Source organism: Hirundo rustica, chromosome 1 (genome assembly GCF_015227805.2).
Source record: "Hirundo rustica isolate bHirRus1 chromosome 1, bHirRus1.pri.v3, whole genome shotgun sequence".
NCBI classification, from domain to species: domain Eukaryota; kingdom Metazoa; phylum Chordata; class Aves; order Passeriformes; family Hirundinidae; genus Hirundo; species Hirundo rustica.
The window spans coordinates 100,784,326-100,806,799 of NC_053450.1; the positions used below are offsets into that span (position 1 = coordinate 100,784,326).

Here is a 22,474-nt window from a genome sequence, read left to right on the forward strand (position 1 = left end):
GGACAGCATCACAATGAGAGCAGCAGGGAAAGAAAAGAACAAAAACCAGCATCAGGTAATGCTCCAGTTTCTTTTGTTATCTGCAAGTTATTGACAGCAATGCCTTTGTATTTAACTCTTTACTCCTCTTTCAGGGATGGGGCAGAGGATGAAGGATTTTCGGCACAAACACAGAAATGGGAGGGATGCAAATGAAGCCAGGTGGCTAATCCTCGGTAAGAGAAATATTAGATGTTTTCTGAAGAGAACATTTGTATCTGTACACCTTTTTCAATTAAGCACAAACTTCTTAAATTGCTTTCTTTTCTAGGGCATAATTAGAAGGAAGGGGAAAGGTGGTTAAAAGCCTCAGAATCAAGGTAACTTGATTCAACTGGTTGATATGCACGTTTGAAGTTGACTCATATGGTGGAAAATCACCACATTAAAAAAATCCCTTAGTATATATGATGCATATATGAAATAAAGATCTTTGAGAACCTGCCCTACTTCCCTGCTATTACTAATTCAAACTATTCCTGTATGAGATTTTGTTAAGCAAACTTGCTGTTCTGTTGTTTTTTTTCTTTTTTTTTTTCTGGAATAGAGTAAATTTTCTTCTTAGCTGGTACAGTGCTGTGTTTTGGGTTTAATACATGAATAATGTTGATAACACACTGATGATCTTCATTGTTGATAAGCAGTACTTATTCCATATCGCAGACTTTTGAGTTTCCCATACTCTGACAGTGAGCATGTGCACAAGAAGCTGGGAGGGAACATAGCCAGGACAGTTGATCCAAACTGGCCAAAGGTCTACACTATACCATAGAACGTAAGAACCATATAACCACCTTCTCCTCCCAACCCATAAGTACGATCAGTTGCATAGTTAACAGTGTTCCAACTAATCATATGATGGTTGAAAAGTAATTTGGTTTGGTTTGGTTGTTTTGTTGTTTTTTTTTTGCCTGGTCAGTTACCAGCAGCACAAATGTCTGTGTCAATACAACCAAGAGAGAAGAACCTGAATGCATAGAAATATACTTGTACAAGAATATGGTGGGATAGTGCAGTGGGAACAACTAATGCTGGGAAACAGCAGACTTTTCACTACATCCTCGGGACTACAGCTCCATCATACTGGGCTACTTTGTGTATCACTTATTGCTGTAGGAATACAAAAACAAAGGGCTTCAGGCAGATGAAACAGTGATTGCAGCGTAAGAATGTACATATGCTTACAAGCACACAGATTGCCTTCCCTTTCATAAATGTAAATCTGGAACATGCACGTCCTCTGACCTTTGCACGTATGTCTTGGTTTGAAAGACAGGCATCTGCTAGGGAGGGGCGGGGCCTCTCTATGAATGGGGAATTCCAATCCCCTCCCTCCAAGTTATTAGAATTCAGAAAATTAAAGGGGCCTTTCAGGCAGAGGTATGGGGAAAGGAATAACAGTTCTTTACTAGTAAGTATAACAAGGCAAGCAAACAACAACTACAGCATTAATAATAAACAGAACCAGGAACCTCGAGGGGATTTGTTTCACAAAGCCCGGGGCAGTCTGATCTCTTGGGTCTCCAAAAGTACCAAGCTGGAAGGGTGGAAACTCCCGGGCTGGTGGCTGGAACGGCAGGATGTCCGCGGCAGGCAGAGGGGTGTCACGGCAGGCGGGGGGGGGGGGGGGGGGGGGGGGGGGGGGGTGGGCGGCGGGGGGGGGAGGGGGCGGGGGGGGGGGGGGCTACAATGTAGCAAAAAGAGCAGTGCTGGAGATACTGCGACTCCCGGACAGGGCTGGCCCGGCTCCAGCAGGGCAGGAGGAGCTCAGAATTCCTGGGCACACAAGCAGATGATGGTAGATCTCCCAGGACCAGACTTTCTGTTGACAGTGGACTCCTCCCGCAGCAAGCAGCAGCCTTGCTGTCCGATGCCCAGAGCAAGAAGACCCCCCCAGCTCGCCCAACCCTGTCCTTTTCCTGCCCCAAAACTTAAGTGATCTTCCCCGTCCTTTGTATTGGTCAAGCATCATCTAAGCACCAGTACTTTATCTCTTAGCAACTTATGGGGAAAAATTCTCTAAGAAAAAAAAATGGAACAAACCTAATCCCCAACAACATATTTCAGATCATCATTTTCTCTGAAACAGAGATGAAAAATACTTCAGACATGGTAAAAAATACAGGATTTCACTATTGAAAAGTTCTTATTTGTCACTTCAAACAACACGCATCTCAACAGCATGTGACTGAACTCCAGAGCTCCTCTGGCTTTAAGGTCTTTAACCTCACAGCCAGCAGGGAGCAGGCCATGCTGTCAACTATCTTTTTAGACCTTGGTTTTTAATCAACACCTTTGTTTGGTTTCTTCCCTTATGGAGCCAAGCAGCTGACTGCCAGCCATCCAGCACAGCTTGTAGGAACCCACACTTGCAGCAAACCATGGAACACACTAAACTGGCAGGCTTGGCACACCTCAAGGAATTCATTATCAAGTTTGCTCTGAACAAAAATAAAAACATTAGGAATTTTTGGTATACTTTGCTTTGGTTTTTCCTTTTTAGCCTGCTGTATTCTCTCTCTCCTTTGAAGACTAAAAGATGCCCAAATCACTCCAACTCTTATGTGTGTACTTTCATATCCTTCCAGTTCTCTCTTTTTTAACACTTGCCTTGCTCTATTGTGCCCTGAGACAGAATAAAAACATTCAGCCCTGGTGCATTACAGGCTATGATGAAATAGCAGTCATTAATTCACATGTGTTCTCTTTCAGATCAGGAATACAAACCAAGATTGCTTTGTTTATACACTCCATGATATCAGTTTATGAAAAGATAATATCAGAGGTAATAAAGATCATTTCAGATGTGTGCTTTTGTTTGCCTGTCCTGATCTGGCCTACTGTTTCTGAAGGCTTATTAATTGTCACTGTGGAGTCAGAGACAGGGACACAACATTGACACACTGGAGTTCAGGCAGTGACCACACCTTTATTGTCCAGCAGCTCCTTTTATAAGGCTTTCAAATTTCCCACATTTACAGACATGATTGATCAAGGGTCTCAACTCTGCCTAGCTCACTGTCTAGTGATATGGGTGCATCCATTCTTCAGAGGGGCTGGCTGAGGTCCTCTGTCTGGGTATGAATCTGACCTATCGCTATTGTGTCCGAGGACTTGTTTACTTCAAGCTAGGCTGGTCAAGCTGGTATCTGTTAAGCTAAATCATCTGTGCAGATATAGACCAACTATCTCCGTCACAATTAATAATCTCACCCAACCTATTGAGGGAACAGGAGGGGATGGTATTTCCCAGCCTTTCACCTCCTTCTACCTCTTCAGGTCTAGCACATCACTTTTTGAGATTGTTGAATTCCCTCTGCATGTTAAGACAGCATATTCTTATTGCTAATTCTGATATGTCTCTATACATAGCAGTCTACAACATATTTAGAATCAGGACTGAGATTTCCAGGGAGGTTGCCCAGAGGTCTGTCCCAGGGGTGGAAAATCCTGAGTGGCATGGAATGTGGGAGGATACAAGCCAGATTTTGAAGAAATGGTCTAGTCCAATGGTTTAGAAATGTCCCCCTGAACAAATACAGAACCCAGCGAAGGTAGCAGAATATTTGAAGAAAAATTACAGTGGCAGTTCCAAAGAGGGGCAACTTATTACACTGTGCTGGGACATAAATAATGTTTATTCCATGCTGTTCATTACTGCACAGCAGCAACTACAGCTGGAGGGGAAGGGGAACAAATCAGCAGACACCCCAGTCACTCAGGCCACAGTTAAACCAGAAAGGCAATGTAAGCCAGTAGTAGTCACCCCTGTACAGAGGAGGAAATACAAGACCAAATGCATTTGCCTGATGGATGATGGTGGGGAGGCAGAACCCTCACAGCCAGCAGAGGAATCAGAGCTGGAAATAATCATCAAATCCCATTGCTGTGTATTATTTGGGTTTATATTGTATTTTATTTCTATATTGTGCTTTGTAATGGTTTCTTCTGTACTCCCCTGTTCCCCTGGAAAATGTTACATCCCGAAGTTTGTCCCTGACCCTTTTCCCCACCCATTCTCCCACACGGGAATGTAACCTAATCCTATTCCACTCCCACCATATCCCTGATTAGGTAGTGGCTTGTCCCCACCTTTAGCACCTCCCCTGGAGATAAGCCAGTCCATTAGGCGGGGTCTCTCTTTTGGCTCCAGGACAGGGAAGGGGCTCCTGACCCAGGCAGAGGCAGGGCCACAGAAGAAAGACTGAATAAAGCCCTGATTTCCCCCTGGATTAAGTGCAGACCTTCCTTTGTCATTGATGAGAACCTGATCTCTCTCTAAAGGAAAAGGTTCACAACTGCTCCTGGGTTTTTTGGGGCCCTGAGGAAAAATCCTTCTAACTGTGGTTTGTCTCAAGCTAGCCAAGGCAAAAACAGAGCCGGGGCTCTGAGAGAGAGAGACTAGCCCCAAAATCCCTATCCTTAGAAAATCCATACAATCTGCAGAAACACCCCACCCAATGAACAGGTGAGTCTATATTGAGCTGGCTGATCCAAGTCTGGGACAGTGCAGATGATGCTACGATTTTGGATGGCACTGAAAGCAAGGCACTTGGGATTTCTGTTGTGTGATGTGGGTATCAACCAAGGAATTGCAAGGAGGCCCAAACTCTCAGCCTCTGGATGTGACTCTTAGCAATTGTGAAGGAGAGCTGCCTCTGCCAAGAACACCTCCAACTGCATCAAGGCCCTTGGAAAACCTCCAAGCAAGGAATCCAAAGCTTGAAAGAATTGGCTCTGATTGAGATAATTTTCTCAAATAATGATGGACACAAAAGAATTCCAGACATTGGACAGCATAAATGTGGTTGAAGCTTGCTTTCATAGGTTGGCACAATTTTGTTTTCTGGATATGGAGAAATGTAAAATGTTTTTCCCTGCCCTGTAGAGTGTGTGTGTGGGGGGGGGGGGGGGGGGGGGGGGGGGGGGGAGGGAGCGGGGAGGACAGGGACCTATCAAAAAGCTGGCTGGGATATTGGCAGCTAAATTGACCAGTGTCGATGTGACTTTGGAAGGGACATTTAAAACTAATCTGCTGCTGACCGCCCTTCCTCTCGCTTTGGGGATCTGCCATGAGGTAACACTGGAGGCAGCCAGGCCAGCCCCGGATTGGGCCTTGCTGCCCTTCTGGGTGGCTGGGCTGGGCCCGGCTGGGCCCCTGAAAGCTGCTGCCCTCACAGAGAGGGTCTAGGCCGGCAAAGCCCTTTCCCCTGCTTGCCGGCAGGGAAGAAGTTGGCTGCAGTTTGACAATGCTTACCATGTGCTCAGACCGCGGCAGAAAGGGACAAAACATGGCCCAGCTTAATCACCTCTGGCAGCAGAGAAAGAAAGAAAGCCTGCAGCTTCATAACAACTCTGAGCTGAGCCATCCTAGATGAGACCGAGGGGTGGAAAAAAGGACATCTACCAGCTTCCTCCATCAACACAGCTTTGCATTTTCTTCAGCTCCTGCAGCCTCGGCACTTGGCATGTGGCCTTTAGCAAGCCCGAGCAGATTTAACCCTTTCCTAGCAACATGGAACTTTTAAAGCACAATTCTTCCTTGAGAGAAAGAAGAAAGAAAACCCGAAAGTACATCTAAATAGACACTACATGAAACCAGTTAGATTAGAAGTGAAAGAACTAATAATATTGGAATAGAATTGAAGAAGTGAACATTTTTAACCGGACTTTTCTAAGGTAGATTATGGAGAAATTAACTCTTCTTTGCAGCATCTTAGTACTGTTGGGTAGAATGCTATTCTAATCAAAATTAAGGACTGATGTAATTGAGATTTATTTGGGAACTTTAAAGCCCCCGCTCCTGGGTTAAAAGGAGATCTCAGCCTTTGAGACAAAGATGATTTTAGACTAGAAGAAGTATTCATAAATAGTATGCCAGATACACTGAGAAGCTTTGCTGATAGAACATCACAGTCTCCGAAAACTCTGGGCAGCAGCAGATGTGTGACATTGAGAGGACCGGACTATTTTGTCTTGTGGCAAATGTCTTCATAAAAAGATCTTAGAAAGACTCTTCTCCTTAAGTAATGAGTGGTTATGTCTAAATAGTGAAACTGACTGAAAATCCGAAGTTGTGTCTTTCTATGTTGTTCAATAAGAAAGTTAATAGTTTGTAAGACGAAAGAAGCTTGTTTTAAGGTATCATTCTGTTTTAGTTTAAGGTTTCTTTTTCTCAACCTTTTTTTTTCTCATTCTTTTAAAATATATTAATAAAACTATTTTTGTTCATTTTTAAGCTTAAGCCTGCTTTGTTTTTTTCTCCTAATCTCTCCCTCCCACAAAAAGAAAATTAATACTAGAACCCCTACATAAATTGGTGTTTCTGCCTGGTTTTAATAAATTAAAACCATTACACTTGCACAGCTTGGTACACAAGGGTATTCCCACTTCCTAGTGATGCTGCAATGGAATGAGGAAAATAAGTCCAAGTGCTGAGCCTTTAAGACTCAGGGATCAGAAGTGGAACTGGAACCAGCATTTTGGGTCCATGGAGACTGGAGGTGCCAGGGTCCCTTTAAGAGTGGGGGAACACTCAGACAGGGCTCTCTTGTTTCTCTATGGGTGCCAAGAGAGTTTCCTGGGGCATACTCTCTGGACCACAGCAGAGAGAAGCAGAAGCATTCTTTAGTTTCTCTCTGAACTCTGTGGGAAATTGCCTGGTGCAGATCTCAGAGAACTGCATTTGTTAATTCTAGACTGTTTAAGAGGAAATGTCCTAACACCTTTTTTTGGCCACTGTTGCCAGGAGCAATCCCTGTTCCTGGAGCTGGCAGAGGACTTTTGTTTGGGACCTTTGCTTTCCCTACTGCCACTCAGGACAGTCACACGGAGAAAATTGGTCCTCCCCTCTTCCTCCATGAGTTACAGCCACTGCCCCAGATCCCGCTGCCAGTGTTGACAGAGCTGCCACCACTAGGAGAGACCCTTACAGATGGCATGGACTAAATGGTTCACAACATTGGACTAGCTTTGAACAGGAATAGCTCTCCAAGTTCTCCAGGTTTCCTTTATTTTATCCTTGTTCCCACTTGGTTGTTCTTTGAGGGAAGAAGGAGTTTTGTAATCATGGAGGTTCAGTTGTTCTGTTGTTTCTTTTCCTTTGTCCTCTATCACATGGATGGGAGAATGGATCTTCTCTGTTGTCTTCATCCTCTGGCTGATGTGGTCTTCTACAAAAGTCTCCATACTGGGGGAGAGGCTTCTCTGCCATCTTATTTGCTTTGTTCTTGGGGAGTCCATAGGATTCAGGACCTTTGTATTCAGTGGGTATTACTGTTATCTTGGTTGTGGCTGTTTTTTTTTTCCTCAAACTTATTTTTTCACTTATATCTTCTTGCATTTGTCTTTGTTGGTGAGAGGAGAGGGGTTAAACTGAAAAAGAAAGTAGCTTGTTTCACAAGATCCACCCCATAAATTGTTTCTAACCATGACACTTCTCAGCGAAAAGCATCAAGTTCTGGCTTCAGAATTGAAAGCAACATCTGTGTGGCAATCAAGGAACTGCTGCAATGCAGATCATAGACACAAAATGTTGTTCCCAACTGTGAGCAACTCTACAGTTGTTGAAACTGGCCTAAAAGACATAGCAAGAGCCACACTACACCTTGTTAGCTCGCACTTTTCTCTTCTATGCTCCATCACAGAGTACACACTGGTGGCATAATTTTTTTCAGGTTTCTTACTAAGCTGAGATAATTCAAAGGATAATTTCACTTCCCTAAGTAAACAAAAGCCGTAATCGAAAGATGCTGATCTCCATCAATCTTTACAGCAAATCAGCTTAGCTGGCTTACATAGAAACCAACAGACAATGAAGCCTGCTAACAGTGACAAGAATTTATAAAAGTCTTAAACAGGAAAACTTACTGCACAGTTACAATAGTTACATCTCCTGAACTGATTTATGTGGCTATTTTTTTCAGTCAAAGTCTCAGCACTTTATTATTAAAGAAATTAATAGGAAAACACTACATTAGAAGAAATATCATCATTGGCTGATTCTTGCTAAGGGTATAAAACTCAGAATATGCATGTGTCCATCCTGAGTGCATAAGAACAAAACTTTACGATAAAATTTTGCGATAAAATTTTACATGATCCTGCAACTATACACAAACTATTACTTACTAAAAAAAAAAAAAAAAAAAAAAAAAAAAAAAAAAAAGGAAGGGCATTTTAACAAAGTCAGTAAAAAAATTGTGATTTCTCACCTCAATCTTGAAATTAATACCAGGGATTGACAAGGAGGGTTCAAAATTATTTGAGGGACAACACGAAGCAGCTTTACTGAGAAAGTCAATATTGAATTCAAAGTTACTTCCCAAAGTTGAACTCCTATACAAAGCTAAACAACTAAACATTTTCCAGATATCTTTTTATTCAGCCTTTATTCAACCTCTTTATTTTATTTATTATTTTTTAATATATATTTGGCAGTAAAGGTTTCAATAAACTGCATGGAACTTACTAACAATTAAATACAGTGTCAAAAAAGACATTTATAACATTATATTGGAAAACATGTTCACTTTGCAGTTTATTTTCTTAGCTCACTGTGATTTGTTTTTGCTACAGTTTTTTTTGTTTGATAACTTGCACAAATGGGATTCACAAAATGCAGCAACTAAATTAATTTTCAAATATTTAATAAGCACCAGAGAAATATACATATTTGTCAGTGGAGGAAAAAAAAAGTTGTTTAGGCACTAGTAAGCATTCAACTTTTCTTCTTGATTGTAGCCCAAAAGTTCTCTTCCATTCTCATCTGCTTTCCTTATGAAACCTGTGGCCATTTATTTTTCAACTGTGAAATGTGTCTCCAGCTTTCTATGTATCTTTCCTGAAAATACATTCCCTAATTAGATGACAGAATACCAAAAATGTTATAAAATCCACACAGACATCTAAGATTGCAGATCATCAGACCTTCTTTTCCTAGTAATGTGAAAAAAGGATGTCAGAGCTCACCTCAGAAAGGTACTTAAGAATTTATACTCAAAAAACATCACTCCAGCCTTTTGCAGAGGGAGATATGTTAGCCTACAAAAGTGAAGTTTATTTTGGGCACATTTTATTAGATGCCCAAAGCATCCGTCAATACTTTTGAGTCCTACTTTTGAGTCCTAGAATGGGGAAACTCTGGGCTTCTTGGGTTTTATTTTTCAACACCTCAGATTTTGCTGAAGTCAGTTGATGTTTACAGTGCTTCCCAAATGTTTGCCTATGGGATATTGTAGTGGCAGTCAAAGGCAAAACCACATAGAAATCACAATGTTTTGGAATTAAAGCACTTCCAGACAGTGCCCTTTTCTCTATAGCACTCCTGCTTGATCAGCAGCTATAAAATCATACTTGAGAGAGAACAAATAAGCAATTCAAGCAACTGAATATTTTTGTTCAGGCAGTTACAGCATTTTTTAAAGGGATGGGTTAATCTTTGAAACTTTGGTTCTAAGCACATTGCATCAACAGGACACACATATTGGCACTACAGAATCAATGAGAAATATCTGAAACTGGCTTTGATTCAGTCAAAAACTTTAAACATTTTAAAGCTCAAAAGCAGACCATTTACCTAAAGTCAGTATCTATGCAATAAAGCGTACTCAATTATCTGCTCCACTAAAAACAGTGGTTGTTCCTTCTAGACAGTGGCTCTAAGGCTGATGTTTCTAGACACTTAATTCTTTATGTTTCCTCACCAACATTAAACAAAGGAATAATTTGCTGCAAACATTTGGCAAGGCATTTCCATCTGTACCTAAAATATATTTTTGTCATCTCAGTGGAGATATTTTCTTGCCACCTTCTTGCTGCCCACCACAACACTATTCTATATATTGGCAGGTAGAATTTTCAGGACACTCCTCCACAACACCCCTATTGACTGAAATCAGCAGTGTAAGTTCCTGGTGTTTGACTATAGGATCACATTACCGGCGGCAAGTTAAAATAAAGAGGAAACTCAGGCTAAACAGATTAGCAAGCAGAGCACTCACTGAACATCTTGGTAGAAGTCAGCCCTAGAGACAGGCTTATTTCCCCACATTTATATTAAAACTTGATTAAACAACTGCTCAGCACTATGTTACATTTAAGAATGTGTAGAAGGCACTGTGTGTCACATAGGATTTCACAAGTTGTTTCCTCTCCCATGAAAAAGACCATGGGGCTCGACCCTTCCTGTCTAGCACAGTAGGCTATTTTAAAATTATCACTCCTCAAAATTCACGAAACCCTGTAAAAACAGAAAGCTGTCATCAGTTTGAACTGTCTGCTATTATAAAGTTAATCATGGGCTCATTTTGGCACAAAAATCATATATTTCATGAGGCTTATTTTAAATTACAGTTTCTTAAATCCCCTAAGCATATGTAGTAGATCCATGCCCCCTGGACTGGATTATGTTTTGCATTAAGTCCCATTTATAATTTCCAGGCAGGTAGTGTTAAAGTAGATAAAGGTTATATTTATGCTTTAGGACAAAGAAACAGCAGGCTAGCTCTATAATCAATTACATGTATACAAAGAGTGTCCGTGATACTTAATAATTATATGGGAGTCCGTTTGTATACTATAACCCATTGTCAAAAAGTCTAGTCTTAGTATCAGAAGTGAAAATTGAAAGCAGGAATGAACAAGATGAACACCTTTTAAAGTTCTTTATATTGTAGAAAGACTAATTTATAATATACAATAATGCATATTGCTATACAAACAAGGTAATACCAGTCTGTGATGATGCTGTAATATTCCCAGGCAGCCACCATGCTCATTTTTACCTCCAATCATCCTTTGAGAGATTAGATAAAATATTCATCTCTTCATCATCTTGCAAAAGATGATACGCTGCACTAACATGGTGATTTTCAAGCACAGACCGGTCATTATAGAGAATGGCTGAGTCTGACCTAGCAAGTAAAAGAAAACATAGGAAAGGTTGTTTCTCTCCTGTCTAAAGAAGTTTTCCTTTGATCAGCTACAGCAATTAAATCTTTAGAATAGATATGAGCATTTTAAGAGCACTTGTAATACTTGGTTAAATGCTGTTACTCAGTAAAAGACATCTAAAGAACACTGCAAAATCTGTTTCACCAGATAAGACTCACCTAACTGCCTTGTTACATACTTGAAAACAAGTGCTAAAAGCTGTGAGAGATATGTAAACTTGGATTAAAACCATGATACTTTTTCCTAGTACTTATGTATGTCTCTCTGATATTAAAATTTGATTGTACCCAAGTAAGCAATTGCAAGATGTGACCCAATATTGTTTCCAGAACTGCTGTAAGCAAGATATAACTCAACTGATTTCTGATGTCTGTGTGCTAGACTATGCTGTCTGGAAAGGAAAGTGCTAGTGGGACAGAGTAAGACCAAAGGTACTTCATGCCCGATTTTAAGCTCCGGAGCAGAGATCTGTGATTGATGAATGGGTAAACTGGTATGAAGACAAAGAATTTAACAGCAGCAGAGGGTGAATATGTTTTGTTACAGTCCTTACTCAGATCTGCTTCACAGAGAGCAGTGTATATTTTTTTCCACTGACACTTCATGCTGTCTGATGTTCAATGTTAGAAAAATTAAATTATGACTGTCCTTCCTTGAATATTTTTATAAGTATTTGGAAAGTACAGCAGATCCCTAATTCCTGTATGCATGAAGTTGTACGAAGAGCAGTGTGGCTTCAGAGTTTGCCACCCAGAATAGAGACAGACTTCTTTCTTCATTCCCAGTCTTTACTGCACATATATGTGTTTTATCCCGGATGCATAGCATGATTCAGCTAACACACTATAGACATCTATTTTAATTACAGACATGCAATCTTAATTAAAATGTCTCTTAGAAATGCCCAAGTGTGCAGTGTCAGCTGAGCACATTTAGACATTTTGGCATTACTACCAGTACACTCCTATTGCCAAAATAGCACACAAACATTAGATGCCCAATTATCACTGAAACTAGACTTCATAATCTTTGCACACTTCTGAATTTTACTGCCATCTTCATCTAATTTTCCTCTTTTCCACCAACTGAAAAGCTTTATAAAATACACCAGTCCAGTCTAGTTTGTGATCAGTTAATTACTCTCTAGCAATTTATGATGCTTTAAAAGAGTATTTCCCTGATTAGGTAGTGGTATGCATATCCCCTTGCTGCAGGTTTTCCCTGTTAATATGTGTACCATTACCTAATCAGGGAAATACCTACCTACCTTGGTTTTCTACTCAAGTAAAAATAGTATGTGTAGTGTAAGTAAAAATAGTACGCATAGTGTTCACATTCACTGATGAATGCAATAAACACAGTTGAATGCCTCATTTATGCAGATAATATTTGATTCTTCAAATTCAACAAGGAGAAAAAAATGTAAAATTACAATATCTCCTTCAAAACTTTATCTTCGTCAAAATACATCACTCTGTACAGCCATTTGTCTTTGAAAATTTTATATGGAAATATTTTTGGAACTTCCTTTTTTCCTGGTTTTTAATATGAAACAATGCTCATTATTTAGAATGAATTAGGAATTTAGAATACATGCACATCATTGTCGATGTTTGAACAAGAAAAAATGTAACCTGAAAAAGTGAACTTTCCTCCTGTAACACTTGAAAGCAGACATTCCTGCACTATTCTAAGGTGGCTGTGCTGTAATTCTCCAAAGGTTTCTCCCTCTATTTCCTGATTCTTCATCATGATTTACAGTTGCCTCACCTTGTCTGGATGTGAAAATTGTTGGTGGTTCCAGTGTGTTCATAGTCATGTATGGCAGCTGCGAAAATCATAGCGAAGATCTCCAGCTCTGTCAGCCAGTGCTGAAAAGAGATTACAGTACAATCAGATAAGCTGTCATTTTCCCAGACTTTTATGTTCTAAGGTAAGTTATTTATCCTCTGTCAACGGTCAGTGTTGCATGTCATTACCCTTCCCCTGCAGTTTGACAGCTGTTTTAAAGCAAACCTCTCTGGTAGATACATAAAAGCCAAATCAGTGTTCATCCTGGACCTTCATCTAAATAAACTGAACTTCAGCAAAATGGTTTCAGGAGCTAATAAGCTTTAAGGCAGAGCAAAGGGAAATGTGCCCTTCTGAAAGAGCAATGTTTGTAGAAGAGCAACAAGGAAAACTCAAGAAAATCAAGGTTCATCGAGGGAAACTTGTACAGGCAAACACATACCACCAGGGTATGTGTTCAGTTTACCTGAGTAGCAGAGACTCAGATACAGAAGAATGTCACTGTTTTTCAGAAAACTAAGTCTTTGTCAATCACTGAATCATGAGGAGAACAAGGAAGATAACTTCAAAAGATGTACATCTTGTTATATATTTATCATTTTTAAAAACACTTGAGAAAGCCCTGAATTTTGTGGGATTTTCCTAATTCCCTAGTCAAAGCCTTATTTTACAATGCTTAAGTCACTTTTGCCTTAGATTTATAAATTATTCAGATGGTTTTAATAATTTTTATCTGAGCAAAAAATAAATAATTTTATTGTCTAATTTTCCACTGGTAGCCCACAAGGAGTGTTGTTAACATCAAGCACTTCGGAATCAAAGGTTTTAGATACTGTGGATGCTGTAAATATTTGTATGAAATGCTTAAATATATTGCATTTAGAAAAAGCATTTATCACAGGGATTCCCAAATACTTCTGTAACACTTCACTGTCAACCTGCAAACGTTTTGACAGGCATTCATATCCAAACTGCCTTTGAATTCAAAGCCCAGCAAAGGCACTAAGGTTTCCAAAATCTATTCTAGACATCTACTGTAGCTCAGAGGCCACCACTAATGTGTTAAGCATGTGTAGGGAAGCATTGATAACAGTGGGACTCTGCACACAGAAACCTCTCTAGCTCTTTATCTGTGTTTCACAGTCATCTCTCCATAACCAGTGAAGAATGGAGCAGTATTAAAGATCCCCTTACATTAAAGATCCCCTTACATTAAAGATGTAGTTTAAAAATATAGCCCAGAGATATTTTGTCCAATGTTACTGACCATAATCAAGGTGGTTCTTGGGGGTTTTTTTGTTTGTTTGGGTTTTTTTGTTTTGTTTTGTTTTTGTGTGTGTGTGTGTGTTTTGTTTAGTTTTTTAATTATTATTTGGTTTGAGGGGGGGCATTGTTTTTTTGGTTTTTTTTGTTTTTTTAATTGCAAGAGAGAGAGAACAGTGAGAAGTGCAAGAAACTATCAGAAACAGAAATTTCACTGTTTTCTCATATCTACACCATTGATCCAGGACATGACTGGAGCACACTGACAGTGGAGAAGTCTGTTAATTTTGTTTCCAGGTGTGACTTGTGAATAAGGAATGATTTCCAAATTATTAAGAACATTAATTCAACGTTCAAGCAACAAACTCTGGCAACTGCAATGGGGGAAAAAATGGAACTAAGATTTCCAGACTACATGTCTATATCTGGACTTTCATTGCTAACAGGGGTCTGCCATTTGCCAAAAGCAGAGACTGCAAATTATAGAAAAAAATCAGGACACAAGTGCTCAGAAACAGCCAAGGCAAGCTTGTGTTATGCACGCAGAACTCATTCAGAGCACATTCAGCTACTCCAATGCATCCACTTTAGACCTTCTGGACAGTATCTGACAATTCACACACTAACAAGATCTCATGACTCAAGTCTTAAAGCATTACAAAGGCAACGAGCCTTAGTGTTTGAGGTTTTCTACCTTGTCTCTTAAAGTGCATACAGGAAAAGTGCTGACGTGCATACCTTACCAAAGCATCACTTGTTGAACAATTTTGGGTAAGGTAGGTTTTCAAATAGGGTGTATTAAATCCTATTATTAGCAGTATCTTGTATTAGCAGTATTAAGTATCATAACAGCATTCCAGGAAGATCACCCAGAATAAAATGCAATTACAGCTGTTAATTGTTAGTAATAAATAAAGCAGTGTAAGTAGAACAAAGTAAAAATAGGCTTGTGAGTAACACAAGGCAAGTAACTGGAACCTCTTCATCCTTTTTTTCCTGCCACAACCTAGCAAGAGAAAGCAAACTAGATGGCAGAGAGTCTGCAGAGAATGGATGCAATCTCCATCAAAGTGCTACATTTCACTGCTTTGTGGTGGATTTCATCTTGGAAACAGAGAGCTAATTTTTAAAGAACAAAGCCATCAAGAACATCATGACAGTGTCACAAAAGATGAAAAGAGCAAGGAAATGTGAATGGGTTTGATTTGTAAAGGGCTGGCAAAACCAATCCAGAATAAAACCATATTGAACGTTCTGCAATGGAGGTCAGAAATGGTGGAGAGTAAAAGGCATGAAATACCAAGTATTGGCTTCCAGAATGAAAAATAAAATTAAAAAAAAAAAAAAATAGGCAAGGAAGCATGATTGCCTTTCAAAAATATACAGTAAATGTGAAGCATTAGCTACTAGGGTGGCTCATTTGCATGTAAACAAAAGGATTGGTGTATATATAAAGAAGGAAGAGGAAAGAGTAGCATTCCCAAATCTAAAAAAAAAAAAAAAAAAAAGCACACTAATTTCCCGTTTCCAAGAAATTGCTACAATGTAAGTAATTAGCTAGCTTTCTTCCCAAGAGTTTATTAACTTGTTCCAAAGTGGGTGCTATTTTCAAAGCTTATGATGACCTGCTTATTAATCACAATTGGCTCATGAAGATGATCTTACCACCCTTTTAGTACTAAAAGATGGGACAGAGAAGTCCTGCACTTTCACAAATTTTCAGGTCTGCTGCAGGAAATAGTCTCCTGTCATTCTTGTCAGTATCAGAGAAAAAAGTCTTAAGCTTTATAATTTTCCCATCATTTTCTAGATTAAAAGAGAAATTGTGGTATTTTCAAACAATTATAGAGATTAATCAGAAAACTGTATGAGAGAAAGTAACAATTAGAGCTAAACAACAGAGTCCAATAAAAAAAGGAACAAAATCAGCAAAGAGTCTGCCAGCTCCTAAAAGCTATTGCTGTATATCATACTTCTATGCTAGGGAGCAGTTTAAGAACCATCTGCAGAGAATAACTCATTCCTGCCAAGAGCACACAACCCCTACACTGCTTCAGTTAGGAGTGAATCCCCCTTTGGGAAGTCCTTTGAGAGATTTTCTTATGGGTCAGGGTGAGCAAAAGTACTTCAACCCAAAGTGCTTCAACCCATGTGCAGCCTTTAGGCTGCCTCAGTACACAGGGACTCTCCTTTGGGAAGTCCCTTTTAGAGTTTTCCTTGTGGCTCAAGGTGAGAAAAAAATACTTCAACCTATGAGCCTTTGTAGTTCTATGTTAATGTTTCATACCCCATTGGTTATTCCCCTTGTTCCTGGTTTTTACCCCTCCTGATTGGTTCTTTTTGGATCCTTCCCCTGATTGGTCCCTTTCCCAATTCCTTTCTTCATTGGCCAAATTGTGAAACCCTGCCCTTGGCTACCCTACATAATCCCTTTCCTGTGGAACAATTTGGCTTTTTCTCCTCTGGACCTCATGAAATAAGGAAGCTGTCCTGGAAGTTGGAAAGACTCCCGTCTTGCTGCTTTTACTCCTGTGTTGCCTGGGGTGGCAAATGCGGCTCTGCTGCTGAGGCAGCCTCACAAAGAGCAAATCACTCTCCACTTGAGAGTGTCACAAAGAGCTGATCACTGTGCACCTGAGAGTGCCTGTGCCTCCGTCAATCTAGGTGTCATCTTTTTAAAGACGCTTCTAGTGAGGAAGGCTGTGGCACCTTTACCACCAGACCAGACCAGACTGTGACATATGCCAGTCTTCTATGAGAAAAACATCAGATTAATTCCAAATTCTCTTTCAACATTTTGTTTATGAGTGAGACAAAAACTTCGTAGTTCATACAGTAAAGTATAACAAACTAGCTCCATTATCCTGAGGGGAAAGGTATCAGGAAAACTTATGAAATTTTACAAAAGGAGAGGGTAAGAAGATTTAATTGAAAATAATTTTTTTTTTAAAAAAAAAAAAAGAGGGATCGAACAAGACTCTTCAGAGAGTTCATAAATAACAGGGAGCATGACAAAGGCAAATGAACCATGTAAAGACAAACTAGAAATATGTTTCTTACTTTTAAGACTAGAAAGAATTTCAAGACATAGAATATTTAAATGTGAAAAAGGCAAATTTTCCACATAACAAGTAACTAGTTAGCAAGAAAAAATTAGGGGTTTTTCCCTATTTTTGTATATAATTTTTTTACAAGTGATTTTCATCCCATTGGTGAAGAATTAAACCAATGGCCCTTACAAATTTCTGAAACCAAAATCTTGTGTTCCAGCATGTCCAAGTTGCATAAATATTGTAGAAGTGATGAACTAAAGTACTAAACACACTACAGTAATGATAAGATAATGATAAGTAATGATAAGATGTGAGCAAATCCTGGAAAGAGGAAAATGCCCCATACGTTTCTTTACTGTGTGTGAATACACTACGTGTGTAAGAAGCTATCTCTGCTGTGAGCAGGACATTAGGACTGATCACTTCTCATTTTCAAGCTACATTAATCTATGCATTTTCAGACTGGTTGTGTAGTTCAGGGAAGGTGAGGTGAAAATGAAGGAAAAAGCCCCTAAAACCAAAGTCTAAAAAAGCATCCAAACAAGAGAAGCACAGCTGAAATGTCACAGTGCTGCGAGATTGTGGTGTGGTTTCCTATTGGGCTATATTAAATCCTAAACCAAATTACAGATATGATTTGGGTGTGGGAATGTGCTTGGTAATATTCCTGCGAAGCAGAAGACACTTATCTGGACTTCAACTCCACCAAAATGATCTGCATGGGCTACTGAGTGTGTAGCTAATTACAGTAAGAATACGTGGGCCATAGGCTGAGTTCATGCATTCACATTTCGTCCACCACCCCAGGGATTTCTGCTCATCTCTGCTGTTCAGCCTGCTGCCTCAGAGAGTCCTGCTAGGGCAGCAACCCCAGGGGTTTGTAAAGCCTCTCTTCCATCCCTTCCCCATCTCGCATAAAGCCGCCATTACCATGTGCTTCCTGAACTTGCGCCACAGCGCCCCCTGCAGCCCCATGGGGATCATCGCACCTGCCCTGCTCACCAGGAGCCACCAGTGTTCCCTACCGCCTGTGACCGTAATGACGCCAAAGGGGAAGTTGCCTGCAGTCAAGAAGGATGTCATGAGGTTCCCAGTTCTGTTTGTGGTTAATGCCATAGTTATTGTTGTTTGTTTGCCTTTTTATACATACTAGTAAAGAAATGTTATTCCTATCCTCATATCTTTGCCTGAGAGCCCCTTAATTTCAAAATTATAAGAAATTTGGAGGGAGGGGGTTTACATTCTCTATTCCAAGGGAGGCTCCTGCCCTCCCTAGCAGACATCTGTCTTTCAAACCAAGACACGTCTGCACATATTTACGCATATTGCACATACTCACTTCTGTAAAGGATAATAAAAATGTTTTTATAAATACATTAATGGCAAAAGAAGATGGGCAAGAAAAATCTCCATTCTCTACTGGACATGGTGAGAAATATAGTTATCAAAGGTGAGGAGAGCTGAAGTACTTAACACCTTATTTGCCTTAGTCTTCACCAATAAGACAGGTCATCCTCAGGCCTCCTGAGCTAGTAGACAGGGAGAGTCGTCCGCTGTAATCCAGAAGGAAGTAGTTAGTGACCTGATGAGCCACCTCCATGCTCCCAAGTCTATGGGACCAGTTGGGATACATCCTAGAGTGATGAGGGAGCTGGCACAAGAGCTCACCAAGCTGCTCTCCATCATTTATCATGAGTCTTGGATAACCAGGGAGGTTCCAGATGGCTGGAAGCTGGCCAGTGCAATCCCCACCCATAAGAAGGGCAAAAAGGAGGATCCAGGAAACTACAGGCCTGTCAGCTTGACCTCAATGCCTTGCCTGGTTATGGAATTGATTATCTTGAGGGTCATCACGTAGCACATACAAGACAGCCCAGGGATCAAGCCCAGACAGCATAAATTTAGGAGAGGAGGGTTCTGCCTAACCAACCAGTTATCCTTTTATGACCAGGTGACCAGCCTGGTGGGTGTAGGGAAGGCTGTGGATGTCATCTACCTGGACTTTAGCAAAGTCTTTGACACCGTCTCCCATGGAATAATCCTGGAAAAGCTGGCAGCTCATAGCTTGGACAGGAGCACTCTTTGCTAGGTTAAGAACTGGCTGGATGGCCATGCCCAGAGAGGGGTGGTGAATGGTGCTGCATCCAGTAGGTGGCCGGTCACTAGCAGTGTCTCCCAGGGATCTGTGTATGGATGGGCCCAGTCCTGTTTAAGATCTTTATTGATGATCTGGATGAAGGGATCAAATCTACCATCAGCAAATTTGCAGACGACACCAAGATGATTGTGAATATCAATCTGCTGGAGAGTAGGAGAGCTCTGCAGAGCTACCTGAACAGGCTGGATCGATGGGCTGAATCCAACAATATAAAGTTTAACAAGACTAAGTGCCAGGTCCTGCACTTTGGTCACAACCACCCCCTGCAGCACTACAGGCTGGGGACAGTGTGGCCGGACAGTGGCCAGGCAAAAAGGGACCTGAGGGTACTGATTGGCAGCAGCCTGAACATGGTCCAGCAGTGTGCTCAGTTGGCCAAGAAGGCCAATAGCATCCTGGCCTATATCAGGAATAGTGTAGCCAGCAGGATTAGGGAAGTGATTCTTCCCCTGTGCTCAGCACTGATGAGTACACCTTGAGTACTGTGCCCAATTCCAGGCCCCTCAATTTAGGAAAGATGTTGAGATGCTGGAGCATGTCAAGGAAAAGGCAACAAGGCTGATGAATGGTCTGGAACACAAGCTCTGTGAGGAACAACTGAGGGAGCTGGGGTTCTTTAGCCTGGATAAAAGGAGGCTCAGGGGAGAGACCTTACCATTCTCTACAACTCTCTCAAAGGAGGTAGTAGGCAGGTGGAGGTTGGTCTCTTCTCCCAGGCAACCAGCTACAGGACAAGAGCAGTCTTAAGCTGCACCAGCAGAGGTGTAGGCTGGATATTAGGAATAAGTTCTTCACAGAAAGAATGATTAGGCATTAGAATGAGCTGCCAAAGAAGGTGTTGGAGTCACTGTCCATGCAGGTGTTTAGGAAAAGACTGGACATGGCACCTAGTGCCATGATCTAGTTGATAAAGGTAGTGTTAGGTCAGAGGTTGGACTCGATGATCTCAAAGGTCTTTTCCAATATAGCTGATTCTGTGACTTCAGATCACCTTTTCCTTTAAAAAAGAGGTTGGTGTGGTTTGGTTTGCAGGGGTTTACTTTGGGTTTGTTTTTTTATTTCTTTTTAGTCCACTGCATTCTCTCTCTCAGAGGAAAAAATGTCCAAACTTCTCTGTTGCTTACTCATGTATTTTCATGTCCTTCCAATTTTCTCTAACACTTTCCATGCTTTAGTGCACTCAGAGACAGGATAGGAAATCCCATTCATCAATGGTGCAACACAGGCTAGAATGAAATAGTAGTCATTCACTCACATCTGAGTTGCTGCTAAATGACTAATAGATCAGGAAGCAGCAAGATGGAAAAAAAGGCAGTTCTGAACATACATAGGATGGTGATCAACTATATTTGGGCAGCTATTTTAGTCCAGTAACCTTTTGGAGCAGAGTAGCACCACATGAAAACTGCTCTTCCATGGTTTGAGGAGAAAAAGGGAATCTATTTCCTCACAACTAGAATACAGTTCACATTACTCAACATTACACCTGTTCTACTGGCTACAGCTTGCAGTGCATTTTCATTAACTAATGTTCCTATAATCAACAGTGACCAATTTTCTATCTCACAGAAGGTTTTGAGTGGGTAAATATTAGCTGCAATTCTGACCTAAGTCGTTTTTACTTCAGGCACAATCAGAAGCAAGTGACACAACTTCCATCAGGATCAGCCTGTCTGAATCAGCTCTTGACACAAGATAGCACCTGACTCCTTCCAAACCTGCTTCTGATAAACAGCAGCATTTACTGCTCTAATTGCTGTGTGACTGCAATTCACAAGTGCAGTCTACGTTCAACACAGGAGACATGGGATGTTTACAGGAGGCAGTGGAGTGTGTGACTCCTCAGGGAAGAGATCCAGTTCTGGCTTCAGAATTGAAAGCAACACCAGTGTGGCAATAGGAAGTGCGGAAATGCAGGTCATATGCACAAAACATAGTTCTCAAGCGTGAGCAACTCTACAGTTGTTGAAACTGGCCTAAAACACATAGCAAGAGCTGCATTACACTTTGTTAGCCTGTACCTCTCTGTCCTGTACTCCATCACCCTGTAGACACTGGTGGCAGCATTTATTCAGGTTTCTTATTGAGCTGCACAGAAAAAGATATTGTCAGCATACAACTACCATCACAAGCGATGCTGACAGACAATTTTTATAGTGATTTTGTATAGCTGATCAAAGGTGCTCTTTGTGTGAGAGTGTTGGAACTTGATTGAGCTGAGGCAGCCAGCAGTTCAGATACAGAGGAGGAGGCCTGAGCTGCAGTAAGAAATTCAGCATCTGCTGACTTGGGTTCATGTGTCTGCTCTGCACTACAAAGACTCCATGACCCTCAAACTGCACACTGGTTAGTGAAAGGACCTCAGAGAAATGAAGTGCAATATAACAGAATTACACGTATTCAAGTACCAGCCACAAACAAAGCAATTACTGAATTACCATGGTATAACGGGAGATAATTGCCAAACATTTAACAGATGAATCTCCCTTTCACTGTCACCTTTGTCTCTACACTTCAGCCAATGCAAGAGCAAGGGCAAATTAGGTGCATGGAAAAAGTGAGGCAAATAATGTGTGGAAAAGTTCTGTTCCACAGAATCAGACTAAATGTAATTTCATTCCTTTTTCTGGCTGCAGTGGTAACCAGGAGAAAGAAGAGAGTGAATACATATGTATCCTGTACACTCTGAACTTTCCCTGATATTTTTTCCCAACGGTGTGGGCCAGCAACTTTCTAAGCCTCCAGCTGAATCCAAACTGCAATGGTTGAGCTTCACTCTGGCATCTATCTTCCTTCAGTTTCTCTAGTCTACCCTCAAATGTATTTCTGTTGTTTGTCTTGAGAACAACTGTGGGAACATATTGTGCACTAAGTTTGTTTTTCAAGCCCCTGGCATTGTTGTCAGATTTCAGCTGTCTGGAGGTTTCTATGCAATTCTAGATAATTTTGCAGTAGAGAAGTGGATGGAGATCAGCATTTCCAGATCCCAGCACTTGTTATGCTCAGATAAGTGGAATGAATTATCATTTGGATGTACTGTCTCCCACCTTAAGTCAAGAAGAATTCTTAGACAATACAATTATTCATATTAGATTAAATGAATTCCAGCAAAGGTGTGTTGGCAGATTCACACAGAAGATTTGTGGCAGAGTGAAAAACCAAGCTTGGGTTTCTCATTCATCTTCTTTAGATCACTGTTAAATTAGTTATCAACAAC

The 22,474-nt window shown here is 40.7% G+C and overlaps 1 protein-coding gene across 1 annotated transcript in view; it reads right to left on the reverse strand.

Moving 5' to 3' along the window:
• Positions 1 to 22,474, reverse strand: part of PDE1C (phosphodiesterase 1C) — a 301,936-nt gene that overhangs the window by 71,051 nt on the left and 208,411 nt on the right. Inside the window, exons 9-10 of the mRNA XM_058422827.1 lie at positions 12,763 to 12,863; positions 10,824 to 10,952 (exon numbers count right to left, since the gene is read on the reverse strand). Of these exons, the coding sequence (XP_058278810.1) occupies positions 10,824 to 10,952; positions 12,763 to 12,863 (230 nt within the window). The remainder of the gene's footprint in view (positions 1 to 10,823; positions 10,953 to 12,762; positions 12,864 to 22,474) is intronic.